At 48.2% G+C, this 18,510-nt stretch overlaps 1 protein-coding gene across 50 annotated transcripts in view; it reads left to right on the top strand.

The window, feature by feature from the left end:
- Kalrn (kalirin, RhoGEF kinase) overlaps positions 1-18,510 on the top strand; it is a 606,323-nt gene that overhangs the window by 526,482 nt on the left and 61,331 nt on the right. For 20 of the 50 annotated variants that reach the window (XM_087577026.1, XM_087577019.1, XM_087577018.1 and 17 more), the window contains 2 exons: positions 4,602-4,885; positions 6,025-6,129. In XM_087577026.1, coding sequence (XP_087433152.1) covers positions 4,602-4,885; positions 6,025-6,129 — 389 coding nt within the window. 50 annotated transcript variants of the gene reach the window in all.

The following is an 18,510-nucleotide window of genomic DNA, read 5'->3' on the forward strand; positions in this document are numbered from 1 at the left end:
AGAAAGAAAGAAAGAAAGAAAGAAAGAAAGAAAGAAAGAAAGAAAATGGCTGCCTTATGGTAGGACACTGGCTAGATGATTGCTTCTGACTCGGATTTCCACTGCGTAGCCCACTGTTAAATGACTCCAGTTGCTTGCCTAAAATGAACGAGACAACACTGAGAGTGTTCTGGAGGTTTCGTTTTCCCCTCTCGCATGTTTGCCGTCACTTTATACAGAAGGCATAAAGAGCAGACATCAATAGGAGCTGGGAAGAGGAACGGCCATTCCTAACGTGCACGTGGGAATGCCAAAGCCGGGCCCCGGTTGACCCTGGAACATCATCTGTTTCCCTTGGTAACTGAGGCACGGTTAACTCGGTTGAGACCGTTCCTTTCCTGACACAGCATATGCTATACATACATCTAGGCTTCGAGAAAACGTGGGGTCCGTTGCATCCCTGGGGCCTAGTGAATGAGGAGAGCCCGCTACTTATCTGCAGGGAAGCCCTGTTTCTATCAGCTACTGCAGATGCTTATCACCCGTACCAAACACTCGAGAAGGAATGTCAACACACCAGACCACAGCCCGAGAGGAATTTTCTGAGATAAGATTACACCTTTGTCCTTAAAGAGATGCCAGTGAATCCCCAGATGGTCCCTGAGTAGAGCAGCCCTGTAGACTCTCCTTCATACTTTAGGAGCTCTGTGTTTGTGCTTCTGCCTTTGCTTTCCAAAGAATGCACAAGGCCCTAAGCATCCCTAAGAAGTGCCCCAGCAGGGCCAAGGCCCAGCAAGCCCCAGTATGGAGCTCAGGAGCTCCTAGGAGACTCTAGGGACAGCTCTCTCTTGGCAAATACACTTGTTTACTTCATTTCGGGATTTTTCTTTTCTGCTCTGAGGGTTTCCAAGGCTAGGTGAGATCTCTTGTCCAAGTCTAAGGCAGAATCACATGGGAAAATGTGATTCATCTCTGAGTAGGTAATGAAAGCCACTAGAATGCCATTTAGATACCCAGCCACTTACTTGGTTTAAATGCCAGTGTGTAAACTGGAGCTGGGGTGGAGGTCAGCTGTCTCAGGACCATGTAGGAATGAGCATTCACAACGCGCTCACCTTTAATTTGTCTTCCAAACACTAACAGTATCATGTTCTCTAGGCTGGGCACAGCCCTCCCAGGACCAACTGGATTCCAATCCCTTCTTCCCAAGACAGTTGCATAGAATTGCCAGATTAATTTGAAAAACAACAAAAACAAAACAAAACAAAACAAAAAAAAACTACTCTTTTTCTGTCACTTCCCACCAGAATCTCAAAATAAAGTTTACACCGTCTAGTTTATTATCTAACATCTTCCCAAACGTTCCCTTCCACCTGGATTATACCCCGCTGATCGTATTTCCTAGAAAGGACCAACTTTGAACGGGAAAACTTCTTGCCCCTGACTCTGCATTCGGTCTTGCTATCCTACCATTTGGGAGCAGCAGCCCTCCCCGCAAACATCTCTTCCCTTAAACTTTTCCAGGCCAGTCTCTCCTACACAGTTATGACCCTCCTCTGAACTCTACTCACGTATCGGGAGAGTTTGTCCATGCCGGCCTGCTGGCAATTAATCACACATGGCCTTGTGAGGATATTTTTTTTTTGACCTGTTACCAATACCAATACAAGTATATTGGAATTTGGAATGTAAGCAGATGTTTTCAAACAAACAATCTAACCTTATAAAAATGTATGGCATTGTTGAATAGTCACTGAAGAAACCCTAAGTATGATGTGGTGGATATCTCAAGCATGTTAGGTCCCCAGTGCTGAGGCGTGACTGTAGCCAAGGAGACGGGACTAGCTGGCAAGCCATGTCAGTGACCAATCCCATAAATGAAATCAGCCTAAATATTTAAAAACAAAAACAAAACACAAAGTTTAGCTTTTTGCTAACATGAAGGTTAGCTCGGTGGATCTATAAAGCTCTGACACTTGCTCCAGGATCCCCACTTCCTCCCGCAAGCCATGGCCATCCCTCTCCAGCCAGCTGCAGGAGTCACAGGACGGCCTTCCCCACAAGCCAGCGCCTGCATGCGAGAGACCTCCTATGCTCTGTCTTACCGTCCGGTTCTCTCCTCTCCCTCCCGACTTCTCTCTGTTGTTGTGCATGTGGATGCGTGGGCAGCTAGACCAGAGCTCAGTGAGAATGGAGCCTGGGTCTTAACATTCTTACAACTCACTCTCTACTACGCTCTTTGTGACATCGTTACTGGTCAGTGAGTCTTGCTTGGCACTCGACTTGGGTGCCAATACGCTGATGTCGCTGTGCGATCTCTAGAAGTCCGGGGACCCTAGTTTTCTCAGTGTGGGTGGAACCAGAAACACCATCACTGACAGTTAGAGCTAGAACAGCACCTGAAGCCGACTTTAAAGTCCTGTCTTTGGATTAGTCGGGTGTGCTAGAGGCTAAACTGCACATGTGATGCTGGTCTCCTCAAAGACTCGCAAGTGTTCAGATGTCAGGACTGAAGGAGTTAAACAAGGGTTGTCTTCCACACTTCTCCGGTGCTGTGCTTTCTCTAGCCATCCCACTCCAACAGTATGGTTTGCTTTGCCTAGTCAGTAGGGACTGAGGTACCCACTGGACAGGTGTGAAGGCCCAGTAGCAGGATTTATTGCTCAAGTCTGACTGAATGGATCTCACCCTGTCCCTAGGAGCTGTGTCCTTGGACAAACTGATTGATGTCTCTAAATGGGCAGCTTCCTCTTCCGTAAGATGAAGATAATTAGACAACCCTCCACCCCATGAGCCCACTGTGTTGCCAGAGAATGAAAGGAGATGGTCCTCGTGAAATACTGAGGCTATTGTAAGCTCATTAAGCACTGAGAGAGTCAGCACATGGCATAGCTTCTTACAGACAATACGCTGATTTCTCCTATTTGAAAGAACAAAACAGACTCTCTTGATCTCCAATCATCGCCCCTTTAAAACAAAACGGAAGTCGTCCATGCACTCTGTCCCTTCCTCTCTCCCATCCTGTGTAATGAGCCCCTGTCCCCGCCATCACACTACAGCTGCTGTTTTGCAGAATCTCTGGTGACGTCTGCATAACTCAGTCGAAGGTTTCCTTGGTCAGTACTCTTGACCTATCAAGGAGCATCTGACACAGCTGACACCTCCTTCCTCCATGCAAATGCTTGTCCTCCTGCAGCCTCCTGGCCACTCCTGCTCTCCTTTCCCACTTCCTCTCTGACACTTTCTCATTCTCCCGCTTCTTGCTGAGTCTCCAGACTTCTCCGTCCCCCACATCCATGCCCCTTGGTGTTTTCACTCATGGCTTCCAGCATCATCTCTTCCCTGACAACCCTCGGTCAGCTTACAAGCACTTTTTCCCCGAGCCCCAGGCTTGCAACTCCTCAGCTTGTCTGCTAGCATCTAGCTAAGAGCATCTCCAGGAAGCCTACAACTGGCCTCCCTTCCGTCTACCCTCAAAGCCGCTCTTCCCATACTCTGCCTGCCTCGGAAACTTTATCCTTTGTCCTGCTGTCAAAACATATCTAGAGTCTGATCCCCTCTGATGGCTGCCAGCCTCCCTCAGCCAAAAGGAGTATGGCAGCCTCCTAGGCAGTCTGTTTCCACTGTCCTCAATTAGAAGAATGACATTTTAGCATGTATGACAGATGGCATCCATCTTCTGAGAATTTTCCCTGTAGGTAAAAACAAAGGTGTCATACTATTGGCCACCCAGTACAGGTGGTCCAGTCCCTTTTACTTTCAGTGACCCCCACTCTGTTCCCCTTGCTCACTGCACTGATGCCAGCACACCCCACATCCGACCTTGGAACATCTGCCTGCATTGCCCTTTGTCACATGGCTGCACGGCTTGTCTCTCACCACCGTTGGGACTACGCTCAGACATCAAGTCATGATGCTTTGCCTTGGCTGCTGTTCATTTGCGTCCTCTGCTCCCCACTGCATTTCCCAGCATCATCATCATCACTGTCACCATCACCATCACCATCTTATCACTGTCATCAGCACCATCATCACCATCATCACTGTCACCATCTTATCACTGTCATCATCACCATCACCATCATCATCACTGTCACCATCATCATCACCATCACCATCGTCACTAATTTTTTTTTCCAAGACAGGGTTTCTCTCTATAGCCCTGGCTATCCTAAAACTCACTCTGTAGACCAGGCTGGCCTCTAATTCGTGGAGGTCTGCCTGCTCTGCCTCCTGAGTGCTGGGATTGAAGGTCTGCGCCACCACAGCTCAGCCCAACCTTATTTTTTAATATAGCTCTTCTCACTATCTATGATACTTTATCTATTTTGGTGTTATCATAGTCTATTGTATGTTCCATCAGAATGTAACCTCCAAGGAAGAAGGAGCCTTTGTCTCCTGTGAGTTTCTGTTTCTAGAAAACCTGCTATGGTGTGTCACATGTGAACATTTGAATCAGTGTCAACTGTTACCGCTGTCTCTTGCCTGGGTCCACAGCAGGACTTCATGTACCTTTTGCCTTACGACGTACCTCCCTGAGGGTGAAGCTGTCTTACTCAGCAGTTCAAAAGCCCGCCTTGACAGGTTCCGACATGATGTTTCTATCTGTCCTTCCTCCTCAGATTCATACTCTCATTCCTCCGGTGAGAATGGAGGCAAGTCTGAGTCCGTGGCCAACCTGCAGTCTCAGCCCTCCCTGAACTCCATCCACAGTTCCCCTGGTCCCAAGCGCTCCACCAACACCCTTAAGAAGTGGCTGACGAGCCCTGTGCGTCGGCTCAACAGCGGGAAAGCAGACGGAAACATCAAAAAGCAGAAGAAAGTACGGGATGGGCGGAAGAGCTTCGACCTGGGCTCACCCAAGCCAGGGGACGAGACAACCCCTCAGGGAGACAGTGCTGATGAGGTACTTGGCGGGGGGGGGGGGGGGGGGGGGGCTCGCTTCCGCCACAAGAGACCTCTGGCCTGCTTCCCTCCCAGCCTTGTAATCAAGCAGGTCTGCCATCTCTAGTACTATGTCATCTCGAACTTCCCATTCTTGAGTCTTTGCTTTGATTTGCACCCCATTCACAGACTGACAAGCACTATGACCATCGACAGGAACAAAGATTTACCAGATTCAGAGTTAGGAATCTCTGGCCAGAAAGGAGGCAGTCAATCCCCTGCCTCTACTGAGCCAGACACAGAGTGAGAATGCAAGGCTGGAGACTATGTCACTCCAAAAACCGGAGGCCGAGCTGCAGTCAGGTGTCACCTGTGCAGGGTGCTGCGAATGGCAGGCAGTGCTAGTGGCCTCCTTCCGTCCCAGCACTCAGGAGGCAGAGGTAGCCGATCTCTGAATTTGGGGCCAGCATGTTCTACATACTGAGCTCTAGGCAAGCTGGGGCTGCACACTGGGACCTTGTCTCAAATAAATAAATAAGGGAGCTGCAGAGGGATAGCTGTGACGATAAAATGAGCCCCTATGAGAACTTCTGACCTCGTGTTAGTCACAGAAAACTGGGTTTGTGTCAAGAAGTTAGGCTGGGTTCTTGGAGAGCTGAGGTTCTAGAACAAAAACATAGGGGTGCATTTTAGGCTTGGGGACTAAGAATGCCCATTTTTATCTGCCTAACTAGCCTACTCCAATCACTGGTGAAGCTGGGAAAGCCTTTCTGATGCAGAACCAGACTCTGCCTTGTAATTTTATTCTATCTGTCATTTCTCAAGTTAGAGATGGCATAAAAGCCTGGTGAGATTTGGATGGTAGTTTAACAGCCCTTCAGAAAAATTCGAAGTTAGGCGGGGTGTGGTGACACATACTTTCCTGTAATTCCAGCACCCAAGAGTCAGACATAAGAATCATGAGTTCAAGGCCAGCCTGGACCCTGAGGGGAAGGGAAAGGAGTGGGGGTTGAAAAGGGAAGGAAAAAATTAGTTTAAAAAAACTTGCAACCTTCTGCCTTCCTGAGTATTTCTCCTTAAGAATTATTTTTACTGTCAAGTGCTGACGTATTGGCCTCTTTTGTTGGTGTAGCAGTACCTAATGGTGTTCTTTTATTCTAGAAGAGCAAGAAAGGTTGGGGAGAAGATGAGCCAGATGAAGAGTCACACACACCTCTCCCCCCGCCCATGAAGATCTTTGACAACGACCCCACCCAGGATGAGATGGTAGGACCCCTGCTGAGATTTCTCTTCCTGAGAATGTGGGTCTGGAATCCGCGCTGCCCCCTCCCCATCAGTCCTTTCCCTTCATGAGCCCTCGGTGACACGGGTGTCAGTGAGCAGGTGTCTTCTCCCAGGATCACAGAGGCTTAGCCTTATTCTGGGGAGTTAAAGCAGGAGCCCACCTGGGAACGCATAAAGGGACCCGTGATTCTGCATTTGCAGGCAGTTTCCCTAAAAGGAATCGGTGAGGGCCCCAAGTGCCAGTCATTGCGTAATGCCTGATGCACATACCTGTGTTTTGGTTGTCCTCTGCCTTTGGCTCTAATAAGTCAAACCACAGTCACTTCTCCTTGAGCCAGCGCTGATAAAACTCTGCCATCTCAGCATGTATGAGTAGAAACAGGTGCTCGTGGTGGAAGGGTTGTTGTCAGTCATGGAAAAGCAAAGCTTGTCAAATCGCCACAGCCTTTTGTTTTGTGAAATGTTCTGCTCGCTGGTGGGAAAGGTCCCTGTCCCCTCCCCTCTGCCGCTAATGCCCCAGTGGTCAGGTCTTTCCACTTGTTCCCCAGAGGTGGCTTGACTCTGGCAGTCTTGACTCCCAGGCACTGACATAATCTCCTCCCCTCCCCCCACAAAGTGGGGCTACTTTGTTTCTACTGATACAAGGTCTCACTATGTAGCCTTGCCCAGCCAGAAACTCATCATATAGACCAGGCTGGCCACAGTCTCCCAGAGATCCATTTGCCTCCGCCTCCTGGCATTAAAGGCATGGCCACCATGCCCAACTGAAGCTGTTGTTGTGATGTATCTCCTTGCTTTCCTCATAGCTATGCCTGGGCTCCATTGGGGTTTTCATGCCTTATGTAATGGCTTGTATCTGTGACTCTGGTCACTGAAGGGAAAGTTGCAGCTTTTGCTTGCACTCGCCATTATCTCCCGAGTGTCCTCTTGTGATGGTAGTGAGGGCTCACCAGCTGTCTCAGGCTCCCTCACTATGTTTATGTGCTTCCCTGTGCCCTGCACTGGGGAAGCCTCCTTTGAGTTAGCAGGCCAAGCATGTATAGGTATCAGGCTTCATAGGCTGTGTTTATGGATGTTCCAGCATTTCTGATTTTAATTCTGTCTGCTTTGCAGTTGGTTGTTAACCCATAGTAAATATCCAAGGTCTTCCTTTGTGTAGGCGGGAGGGAGAACCAGGGGTTAAGATGAGGCTGCCTCCCAAGGTGCTCACGCTAAGAAGCATACAGTTGTGTCCCTTTCTACAGAGATATTTGGACCATACTTCTAGGCCAAGTTGACCCTGGGCCATTGAGAAAGAAAACAGAAGTATGACTTTGTACCCATAGGGCCAAAGGGATTCCCAGAGGCAGAGATGCCTGCCCTTCACCTTCAGGAGATCTAGCCTCCTGACTTCCCCACCTACCCTTGTAAAATGTCGAGAGAGAGAGAGAGAGAGAGAGAGAGAGAGAGAGAGAGAGAGAGAGAGAGGGAGGAGGTGGGGGAGGGAGAGAAAGTGTGTGTGTATGTGTTTGAGAGACAGATGGACAGATAGACAGACAGACACGGGGAGAGATGGGATGGTAGAGTTCCCAAGTTCCATTGCCTACAGAAAACAGAAAGGCCATGAACCCTCTCCTAGTCCCCTCAGTTTGTTGGGGGTGAATGGATGTTAGGCTGTTCCTGGATAGTTTTTAACTGAGAATACAAATTTACTGCAGGCATCAATGTGGTCCTTTCTTCACTGTACCTAGTGCATAGCAGGAATCCCATGTTAACTCTCCCCACGCTGGCTTGTTTGATTTCTGTCCATTTGGTTTTGGTAGAAATATCTGGAATTGGAGTGAGTCCTGCACTCCTAGCAAGTAGCAGTGAATTTATTGAAACAATTTTGATTGTAAGGAGGCAGAGTCTCACTAGTCCTGGCTGGCCTGGAACTCATTTCATAAGCCAGGCTGGCCCTGAGCTTGCTGCAGTCCTTTTGTGTCTGCCTGCTGAATGTTAAAATTCCAGGTGTGTCCCACGACCCCGCAGGAACTTTAACTGAACGTTCAATGATCGTTTAAAGTTCAACATGTGTCCATGTCATGTGTCCTTTGTTCACACGTGTGGATGTTTCCCGCTTCCACTGTGTGTGTGGCTGTCAGTGCTTCATCTATTCCTGCTTTGTAGAATCTTTTTAATGTTACCTGCTCAACCTTGATTTCAGTAACGGGGGGATATTTTCCTGACCTTTATGCTCCCTCATTGCCCTGAGTGGCCCTTTGTAGGACACTTAGGCGTTTCCGGTCTTTGTACCTCTGAGTAATACCCCTGAGGATCGCTGTGTAGATCCAGCTTCTGTTCTTCAAACATCTGACTCGAGTGAGTTTCCAGAAGCAAAGGGATAGTAACTTGATTTTTCAAACCAAGACATTTTTCTGCATTCTTCCCAAAGAGGAAAGACAGTGTTGTTTTATCTTCCTTAATTGCGTGTTTTTTATCTTCCCCCAATCTGACAAGCACTTAAAGTTCTTTTTGAAACTCTTCCCTAACCTAAAGGGAGAAACTGAAGCCTGGCCAAGCCCAGACATTGTTCTTTCTACACTCATAAGTAATTCTCTTCATGTCTTAGCCTGGGAACACCACTGCCCCCTGCCCTCTGCCCTCTGCCCTCTGCCCTCTGCCCTCTGCCCTCTGCCCTCTGCCCTCTGCCCTCTGCCCTCTGCCCTCCGCCCTCTGCCCTCCACCCTCCGCCCTCCGCCCTCCGAGCTCTGCCTTCCCTCCTCTCTGGTCTCCTCTTCCCTCTTTCCCTTCTCCCCTGCTGCACCGGACTAAAAGCACACCTATGGATAGAGAGCTAACCATCTCTTCCCTAGCTTTACCTCGGGAGGATGGAAGAAGGAAAAAGCAAGCAGACTAATAACAACGAAAGGCTCCTTCAGTGTGGGGGAGAAATAACCCAGCCACTAGGCAAGCAGCCACCACACAAAGCCTTGCCCCTGGTCCAGGGGAAGGACACAGAGAGACCTGTAGTTGAGTCTGCCTTTGCTGGAAGCAGGGTCTCTGGGAATCCCAACATGTGACATAGCAACTCTTGGGAGCCTTACCAGTGCCCAGAATGCATGTGTGTGGGGGAGGTAGGAATGAGAAGGAAAGGGAAGGAGAAGATACGGGAGAAGTATCAGGCTTGCTTGACACACAGTGCCGATCTATAGCTAAGGGCGCAGCAGGGCAAGGACTTTATCTCCTTCGCCCACATTTGAGCCTGGAATTGCTCATACCTTCCAGACCATGGAACACAGGCGGGTTACCACAAGAAGTCCTGATCTCCCTCAGAGTGGCTGCCCCGGCTCTGCTATCAGTAGGCATAGCCCTGGTCTGTGGGTTTCCTGAGGGATCCAGTGACCCCTCCCATCAGCCTCTAAGGAAAACCAGGCCCATCTGGACTTGGTCACTGACCAGAATCCCTCTCCAGGGATATGCAGGCCTACCTGTACCCCACGAACCACCCCCATCTCCCTCTGTTGTCTCTGTCCTCTAAACACTAAACGTGCTTTCCTAGCCTGGACCTCTGGAGTATGTGATGTGCTTCCTAACTGCCTCCCTCTCCTCTTGCTAACCCGCTTTTCCTTTGCTGTCCGTGTCTTGCAGTCCTCTTTGCTAGCAGCCCGGCAGGCTCCCACTGACGTGCCTACTGCTGCAGACCTTGTCAGTGCAATAGAAAAGTTGGTCAAAAGTAAGCTGGTAAGTGGGCATGCTGGAGGAAGCCGTGTGTTACCTCTCACCTCCATGTGGCTCCCAGGACCTCAACTAGGGCCTCAAATCAGTTACCTACATCCTGATTTCGTGTATTCTAATTGCATATAATGGTATTTTCAAAAAATAATAAATAAATAAACAAACAAACAAACTGTGCCCCAGGGGCCTTTTCAGCTTTATGTGGAAATTGGCATGGGAAATCAGCAGGGCCTTTAGTGTTATGAGGTGAACAGAAGGTGAAAAGTTTCCAAAACAAATATACTCACTGAAACTGACCAGCTGGACCCTAGACATGTGGCACCATCAGCTGCTGGTAGATAGATGTGCTCCAGGCTAGCCCTGAAGCCAGCTGAGATGGAGTATGGTCTGGGCATTTTAAAGAACCAGGACATTTCATTTAGAGACTTCCTAGTTTACGGAGCCTTAGCAATTAGACTACTGATCACAGAGGAGTAAAACATGTAAATATTATCCTCGCCACAAAAAACTGGGGCGGGAATGTGTCTCTGTCACTGGGGGAAGGCAAACGTCAGCCACCAACAACTGGTTTAGACTGTGGCGATCATAATACCACAAGGAAGGGCAGGTAGCCTGAGCTGGATCGGGCTTTCAGTGGTGTGCTAGTGCTCCTCCTGGGTGCAGCTGTCTCTCTGCCCCCATTTTTTTTTCTGTGTAAGCAATAAGACAGCGGTGGGAAGTGTGCGCCCGTCTTCCTCGGCTGTCTGTGCTCCCTGTTTGGCTTTTCTGTCACTCGACTGAGTCGCTGTTCTTCCAATACTAACCCTCTTCCACTTGGCCCCGGGATTGGAGGACCGTGATGCATCCGCTTTTCAGGCAAGCGGCCTGATGGTTGTGAGTACAGAGCAAATGGTGGCTGCAGATGGTGGTTCTAGTAAGAAGGCAAGCTGTCCATTCTCATGCCCCTCCCCCTGCCCTTCCCATGGCCTTGTTTGGTTTTGCTTTTTGTTTGTTGGTTGGTCTGTTTTGCTTTTTTATCTCCAGTCACTACATTGATTTAACAGTGTCACAGGTTTGTCTTTCCTCTCTCAAGTTCTTGTTGCTATCACTCCATTTCTCTGGGATGTTCTCCCTCTTTTAGCTTACGCACAGCAGGCCTTCGGGGTCCCACTCAATCTCATCTCTCACAAAGACTTCCCCTTGTCAGTCACGGCAGTTCCTCTGAAGTCCCACCACAGTTCCCAAAGCTCCATGCGGTTAGAGACAGTTCTGTTGTTGTTAAAATGGCCGAATGTCTCCCTGCTCGCTAGTAATTTCAGGCAGTATTATTTTTTTTCTCCCATTAATATATAGTAGTCTTTTACACTTAATAGGTTCTTCGTGAACACTTGTTTCCAAAGATCCATATCTGCTTCTATTTGGGGTGACCTTTATCCTGACTCTCTCCAGTGCTAGCCTTCATACTGTTGGTCCCTGGTGTATGTGGACACTGGGTCTAGTGCTAGACAACCATAGCCAAGGGACGGCACTTGTGGGTTGTGGGTTGTGCCCCACAGAGACGAATGCCCCAGAGAAAAGGAAGTGTGGGCTGAGGTTACCGTTCACCGGCCTGATCACAGACTCCCAAGAAATAGCTTCTGAGTAGACGCCTTTTCTGTGGTGCATTTACCATAAAAAAGAGCATTAACTTTCCCTACCAATAATTACTTCTCGAAGATCTACACAGAGCCGAAATCTCAGGGATATCTTTGGCATGATGTAAGAAGCCAAACACGTTAAGGAAAGAGCAAGGGAGACACGGGATTGTTTCTTAGAATTTGCCCACCAAAATTTGATTCTTTCTCTTTTCTCCTTCTTTCTTTCCCATCCCACTGTGGCGTAGCCACAGAGCAACAGTAAATGAAGGACATTTCAACCACGTTTGAAAACACTGAGCTGCGTTTTGGCCTATAAGATGGAGACCCATTTATTCACCGTCAGCTTTTGGCTTCCAAGAAAAGAGTCGAAGAGCTCTTTAAAAAGTTCTAGGGTTTGTTTGATGGAACATGGCAGCAGAGGGAGGTGGCCGAAGCAGCCAGTGGTGTCACAGACCTATCCAATTAAAGTTCAGGGTTTATGTTGACATCACAGACGTGTCCAAAGTTCAGCGTGCAGGTCAAGAGCGGTGGTACCATTGAGCTCCAAGCCGTCCAATCGCACTTTTATGAGCTGTGTGTGAGTAATCTCTTCATTCTAAATGCAGTCATCTAGCATGTTCTTGAAAGACCTGGAAGGACTCCAGAGGAAGTAGGCGATACCATGTGGTTATGTGAATGAAAGCTGAAGAAAGGGAGATTAAGCCTGGGGAGAAACACATGAGGAGGGCTGTCTGCCAATGCCTTGAAGCACTGCTATAGAAATGAAAGATTGGTCGAACGCTCACTCCAGAGGACAGAACCTGGACCTGGAGGGGTTGTTAATGTTAGTGTAGTATGAGGAAGAACTAGCTGAGCCCTTTCCAACTATGAGTCTGATTCCATTTTAAAGCATTTCTGATGGGCCGGGATTTCTGTCTGGAGTCATTTTGCTTTCTTTGTTCAAGCAATAGCATCAAATTCTGCACTCAGAATTCATTTGGCTCCCTAGCTCTACCTGAAGGCTGTGAGAGCCCCCATATTCTAGGTCCCAAGGCTGAACAGTACGGTCCCCTGGTTATGGTTGCAGTAGGGTTCCGTCTCTGCTGCCCAGAAGCTGCAGGATGAAAACAGGATTTGAAGATTTGCCTCCTATGCAGTTAAATCCCTGGAGAGCCTCTGCTCTCCTGGGCATGGTGAGCCCTTCAGAGTTCTTACTGGCTTACTTGTCTTGGCCTGCCCACACCTCCCCCAGCAGAACTAACCCACTTTTCCTGGGTTTCGTCTCAAACTCTGAGCCAGAAACAAGCACTTTTTCTGTTTGTTCTGTGTGAGCCTTGATAAGACTTTTCACTCCTTAGCAGCTATGGGTTTGTACCTGGCAGCGAGCATGTAAAGGACTGGAAGGCAAAGGTCCCGGGGGCTCGGATTGATTATGGAGCCTGAGAGAAGTGTCTCGTCTACTCTGGAGATTGACCCCTCCTGGTAATGATGATGAATCTGTTGACCTGAATCTAATCTCAAGAGAGTAAAGATGATTGCCTGGGCATGGCCATTCTTCACACACTGATAAGCAGGGACCTACAGATGTTAGCTCTCAGGGCAATCGAAAAACCAAGTTGTCTCCCACTTCTATGACCTCGCATGGGCGTGTGGAAACTTAGTACCTGTCAGCCAGTAGATTGGTGGTAGATGACCGTTGTAGGGAAATAGTTTAATAGGTGATGCTATTTGGTTTTATCCTTCAGATCTAAAGAGCCATAGCTTCCTGGCTATGGGAGAATCAAATGGGCCTATTTTCTGTGTCTTGGAGCCCCCAGGGTTCAGTTGCCTGCTTGGCATACAAGACTGAACCCCTAAGAAGAAAGCCCCATCTCAACGCTTGTTGTAGGTGGCACACTGGAACAGCTCACTCTGATGGCCCAGCGCATGCTTCCTGATAATCTCCCACTTGCAGGGCTGGCAACTGCAGCTCTTATTCAGTCTCCACGGTGGCCTGAGAAATGTACAAGCTGGCTTCAGCAAAGCTTCCACCCTCTGGCTTTCCTACTTGGAGAGCACTCATCTCCCCAGGGCCGCCTCATATGTGGCTCAGACCAGGATGTGTTTCTGTCAGTGCTATGCTATCCCATTACATCAGGTAACTTGGTCGGTCGGTAGCCCTGTTCTGTTGAGTTAGCAGGAAATAAAGCAATATGCATCATACCCACGCTGGTGGTGCACATTTTCTAGACTGGGGTCATCTGGTCTTCATATTCTGGCAAGGGTTCCAGAGGTTCAGAATAAGAAATGTTAGAATCCTTGGGGTTGGGGATTTAGCTCAGCGGTAGAGCGCTTGCCTAGCGAGCGCAAGGCCCTGGGTTCGGTCCCCAGCCCCGGGGAAAAAAAAAAAAAGAAATGTTAGAATCCAACAAAAACTTTAAAACCCAGAGTCATCAACCCCGCGATATCGTTTGCCTGGAAATCCCACACCTCAGTTTTATCACCATGCAGGTGTCCTGTAGCCGATCCTGGTGAGAATAGCTTGGCTCTGAAGCTTTTTGTCAGGGGGATATTATAAAAATTGTAAAAGTACATTAGTGTCAAAATGTGCGCTTCCCAGTGGGAAGTATGTGTACACACACACACACACACACACACACACACACACACTCATCTGTTCACTCTATGGAGACACAGCTTTATTTCACGAGGTCACTTCCTGTGTGACAAGAACACCTAAATCTATCTACTTGACGAAGGTCCCTGATGTAACACCATGTTAAGTGCAGCCTGCAGGTATGGGTTGGGTTTGAAACTACTCATGCCACATATCTGAGCCCTTGTACTGCTGAGTCCTGTTGTCCTCCCTTCCTTCCCCGACTCCCTTCCACTCTGCAGCCCCTACTTCATTCTCTAACTCATGTAATCCTGACTCTTGAAAAGGATTTCCTTTATAGACAAGATAATGGGATATTTTCCTCTGTGTCTGGCTTATTTCATTTGGCATCAGGTTGTCCAAGTTTATCCAAAATGTGGCAAACGGTAGAATTTTTTCTTCATGCCTGACCAAAAATCGTTTATGTGTAGGCACGTGTGCATGCCTCTTTATCCAGTCATGTATCAACAAAGCGTAAGCTGTCGTCTTGGCTGTTGTCAATTGTGGCACCGTGAGCACAGATACAGACATCTTCACCTCGGTCCTCACCCATCTCTTTTATTTTAGGCAGGGTCTCTCTACATAGCCCTGGCTGTTCTAGAACTCACTCTGTAGACCAGGTGGACCTCAAACTCACAGAGATTGGCCTGCCTCTACCTCCCTAGTGCTGGGATTAAAGGCACAAGCCACCACGCCCAGCTGGAGTGCTGTACTTTATGATACTTCTATATAGTTCATTTCCTTGGGAATGGCACACTGTTTTCCAAGGCGACTGCATCCCAGTCTACACCCCCACCAACAGCATGAAGAAGTTTCTTTTTCTCTCTGCTCTCACCAACCAGTACTTGCTTTCTTCCCCCACCTCTGCTCCTCCCTTTTCTCCCCACATCTCACCCAATATATGATAACTATTCCAAGGGCATGATGGAGAAGTGGTGCTAGGCCACCACTTCCCTGTTATCTCACTGGATGAGCCTTGATCTCCACCCAGGAGGCCTGCCCTGCACCTACCTCTGAAATCCAGCATAGAGCTTCCTTATACAGTCCACAGCCTAAGATAATGCTCAGAAGCCCTTCCTGCCTGCACTGGTACAGTCTGTCCCTCCCTGATTTTAGTCTGGCATCTTTCCATGTGATTGCCTTCCCTTAGCAACTTAGTAAAAGCATTATATGCTCGTTCAGGAGAGACTGGGGAAATGACAGTGGTCCAGACAGAGATTATCATCATCTGATACACTCAGTGTTAGGGCTTCATGTGTTTTCTCTCAGACCCTTTGGCAAATAATGTAACCATAGTGTTTAGATTTTAAATCCTGTTCTCCTTTGCTGTCCAGTCAGAGATGTGGCCTTAAAAGCTCTTTGGAAGGTTGAGAGTGATCTTTCTAAAATGTAAGTCCAGCTTATTGTCTTGCTTAATGCCATGGACAAGGGTCTTTAGGATCTCCTCTATATATCTCAGGTTCTAACTTTGATGTTCATATCTTCCTTCTCTGGTATTCCACCCATCCCAGCTCACTAGTATCCACCCCTGCTTACTAGCACCCCTATCACTAGCACTCCCCCTACTCACTAGCACTCACTCCCACTCACTAGCACCCACCTCCACTCACTAGCACCCACCCCCACTCACTAGCACTAGCACTCAGTGGCACCCATCCCAGCTTACTGGCACACACACACACACACACACACACACACACACACACACACACACACCATTCATTAGCACTGTCTTCTGCCAGTCCAGATCCTCACATATCCAATTCTACCTGCACCTCACTTATTTTCCACTCCATGACCTTTCTTACAGTGCAGTTCCTGCCAGGATTGAGTGCTCTTCGGTTTCTGTATTCAGTTAAATATATATCTTAGAATAGCCAATCCTTTACATCCCTGGGTTCCTTTTCTGTAGGTTCACCCAACCTCAGATCAAAACTCTTTGGGGGAGAAATTACACCTGCACTGAACATATATTGACTTTTTCCTTCCCCGTTCCCTAAGCAAGACAGTATAACAATCACTATATAGCATTTACATTACATTCTATACTATCAGTAATGCAGAAATTAGTTAACTACATGGGGGGGGGGGGGCGGACATAGTTGTGGAGCATTTTATGGGCATGACTAGGAAATACGTCCATTTCACCGAGACAGTGGCCTTCCTCCACTATAAGCCGTGTATTTGAGTCCTCTCTGCATTTCTGCAAGGAAATGGACCAGACACAGGGACTTGTATTGCTCCTTCCTCGTTCAATTTCCTTTTCATCTGCTGCATGTTGTGGCCCTGAACTACAGGTGGGACAGACATCTTTACTATGGAGACAAACTGTCAACTATTGCCCACCCCCTCCAGACAACAATGATGACAAGTTGCTATGGTTATCCTAAATCAGATCCCTGTAATCCAACTCTGGCAGCTGAGACCTTCTAGGGGATCACTAAATTAGAGGCAAGAGAGACAACTCCATCATTCCAGGCAGGCTGCCCACCATAAGAGCTTAGTGGGCCCTCTATTCCCACTGTGCCATGCTCTGACACTGTCCCAGAGTCCTCTCCAAGACATAACCCGGCTTCTTTGCTCACACAAAGTCAAGAGAGAAATGCAGGTGTTCCTGTGTGACACATTGGACTCCTCAGAGGCCCTTTCCCCTGTAGACGGGTTAACCCATGCCAATCTGGTTGTGCCACCCACCCAGGAGGCAGTGGTGTAGGCATGCTCACTGGGCCTGACACTCACCTTCCCACCAGCCTACGGGCCACAGAATAAAGGCCACACAGGACAGTGAGGAAGATGGGAAGTTAAAGGTACTAATCATATCCATCACCAGCTGGGTCCATCTGTACTGGAGCCTGGCTCTGGTGATGGCACCGAGGGACATGCACCGGAAAACTGCCCGTCCACTGGCTTGTCCGGCCTCAGCACCAGACATTCTAATTTCCTTAATAGCAGGTTACAGATCCTGTATCTATAAATGTAGCTAAACCCTTCTCGACCTTTCTTTATTTTTAGCCTATAGTGCTGCTCTGGATATAACAGTTCCCATGGTTGATTACTTGTTCTGTAAACACCTTTACGTCAAGTGGAAAGCAGTTATCTCTCTTAAGCTGGAAGATACTGTCTGTGCTTTTAATCCCAGTGTTGGCGACAGACCCATGTTTGACCCTTGACACAGTTGTTCATTTAGGGAGTGGGGAAGAAGGTGATGTCACTGTTCAACAATAAGGTCCTGATATTTTCCGTCTTTTCTCCTGTTGGGCACCACGTTTGCTTTCATTCCCCTGGAATGGTCCTTCCTGCCTCTGTCTGGCTTCTGTTGAAATGTAGCAGCTAAGAGAGTCAGTGACGGATGTTCTCAAGCGCAGGCTGTTTAAGACAGGCCACAGCCTTTTGCTCTACCGCCTTGGTGATCAGCCCTATTTGATCTTGGTGTCCTGTGTCTTAGAACTGGTGTTTCCAAAGACTACGAAACAAAGCCTTGCCTTCTAGAAACCACAGAGGCTGGCATTGCCAGGCACTGTGGGTAGTTGACGTTTGTTTTTCATGCTTGTGTTATAGACGTCCACTTTGACCCTGACCTCTAACTACTGTTTCCCTCCTTGCTTCCACTGGTCCTCGGGTGCCTGTACTGCATACAGCCCTGCTCTCAAGCTCAGGGAACACTGCAGATGAGGGGTTAGAAAGAACGCAAGGGCTGGGAAATGGGGTAGAATGTTGCAGAACGTTGTCTCCCGGACCTCCACTGTCTCATGGTTCTTGCATCCATGAACCCAAAGCAGCTATGGTCATCTGACAAGACCTGTATAAGATTGGACCCAGCAGCATTTCATCATGAAGCAGGGAAGGGCTCAGGAATCTCCCTTCCTGACGACGATTAACAGTTACATGGGGGAGGTGTCACTTTCTTCAGTGGTGTAGCCACTGATAAGTTGGTTCACACTCAAGTAAGTAACCTCCCACCCATGCTCAGGAAGCAGCCTTACTTATTTGTTTGTTTGTTGTTCGTTCATTGGTCACACACGGAGATGAAAGTAGGAGGCAGCCTAGTTGGGAAAGAAAGGTTTCAGGTGGAGAAGAGGTAGAGATAGGACAAGTTAATCAGAGATAAGAAGTTCATTGCATATAGGTATGAGTCTGCCAAAAAATTAAACTTTAGAACTCTTCAAAGACCTATATGGTAATCTAAATATACATTAAGCAAATCAGCTTAGTACATTAAAATGTTAGTTTGGGGGTTGGGGATTTAGCTCAGCAGAAGAGCGCTTGCCTAGCAAGCACAAGGCCCTGGGTTCGGTCCCCAGCTCCAAAAAAAAGAAAAAAAATGTTAGTTTGGCCCCAAGAGTATGTTACTCTACCAGTTACAACTTGAGTGTGTTACAACTCAACAATATGTTACTGTTACCAGTGCCTGTGACAGAGAGACACTAACCATTGGGG

The sequence above is a fragment of the Rattus norvegicus genome, chromosome 11 (genome assembly GCF_021556685.1).
Source record: "Rattus norvegicus strain SHRSP/BbbUtx chromosome 11, alternate assembly SHRSP_T2T, whole genome shotgun sequence".
Classification (NCBI taxonomy): Eukaryota; Metazoa; Chordata; class Mammalia; order Rodentia; family Muridae; genus Rattus; species Rattus norvegicus.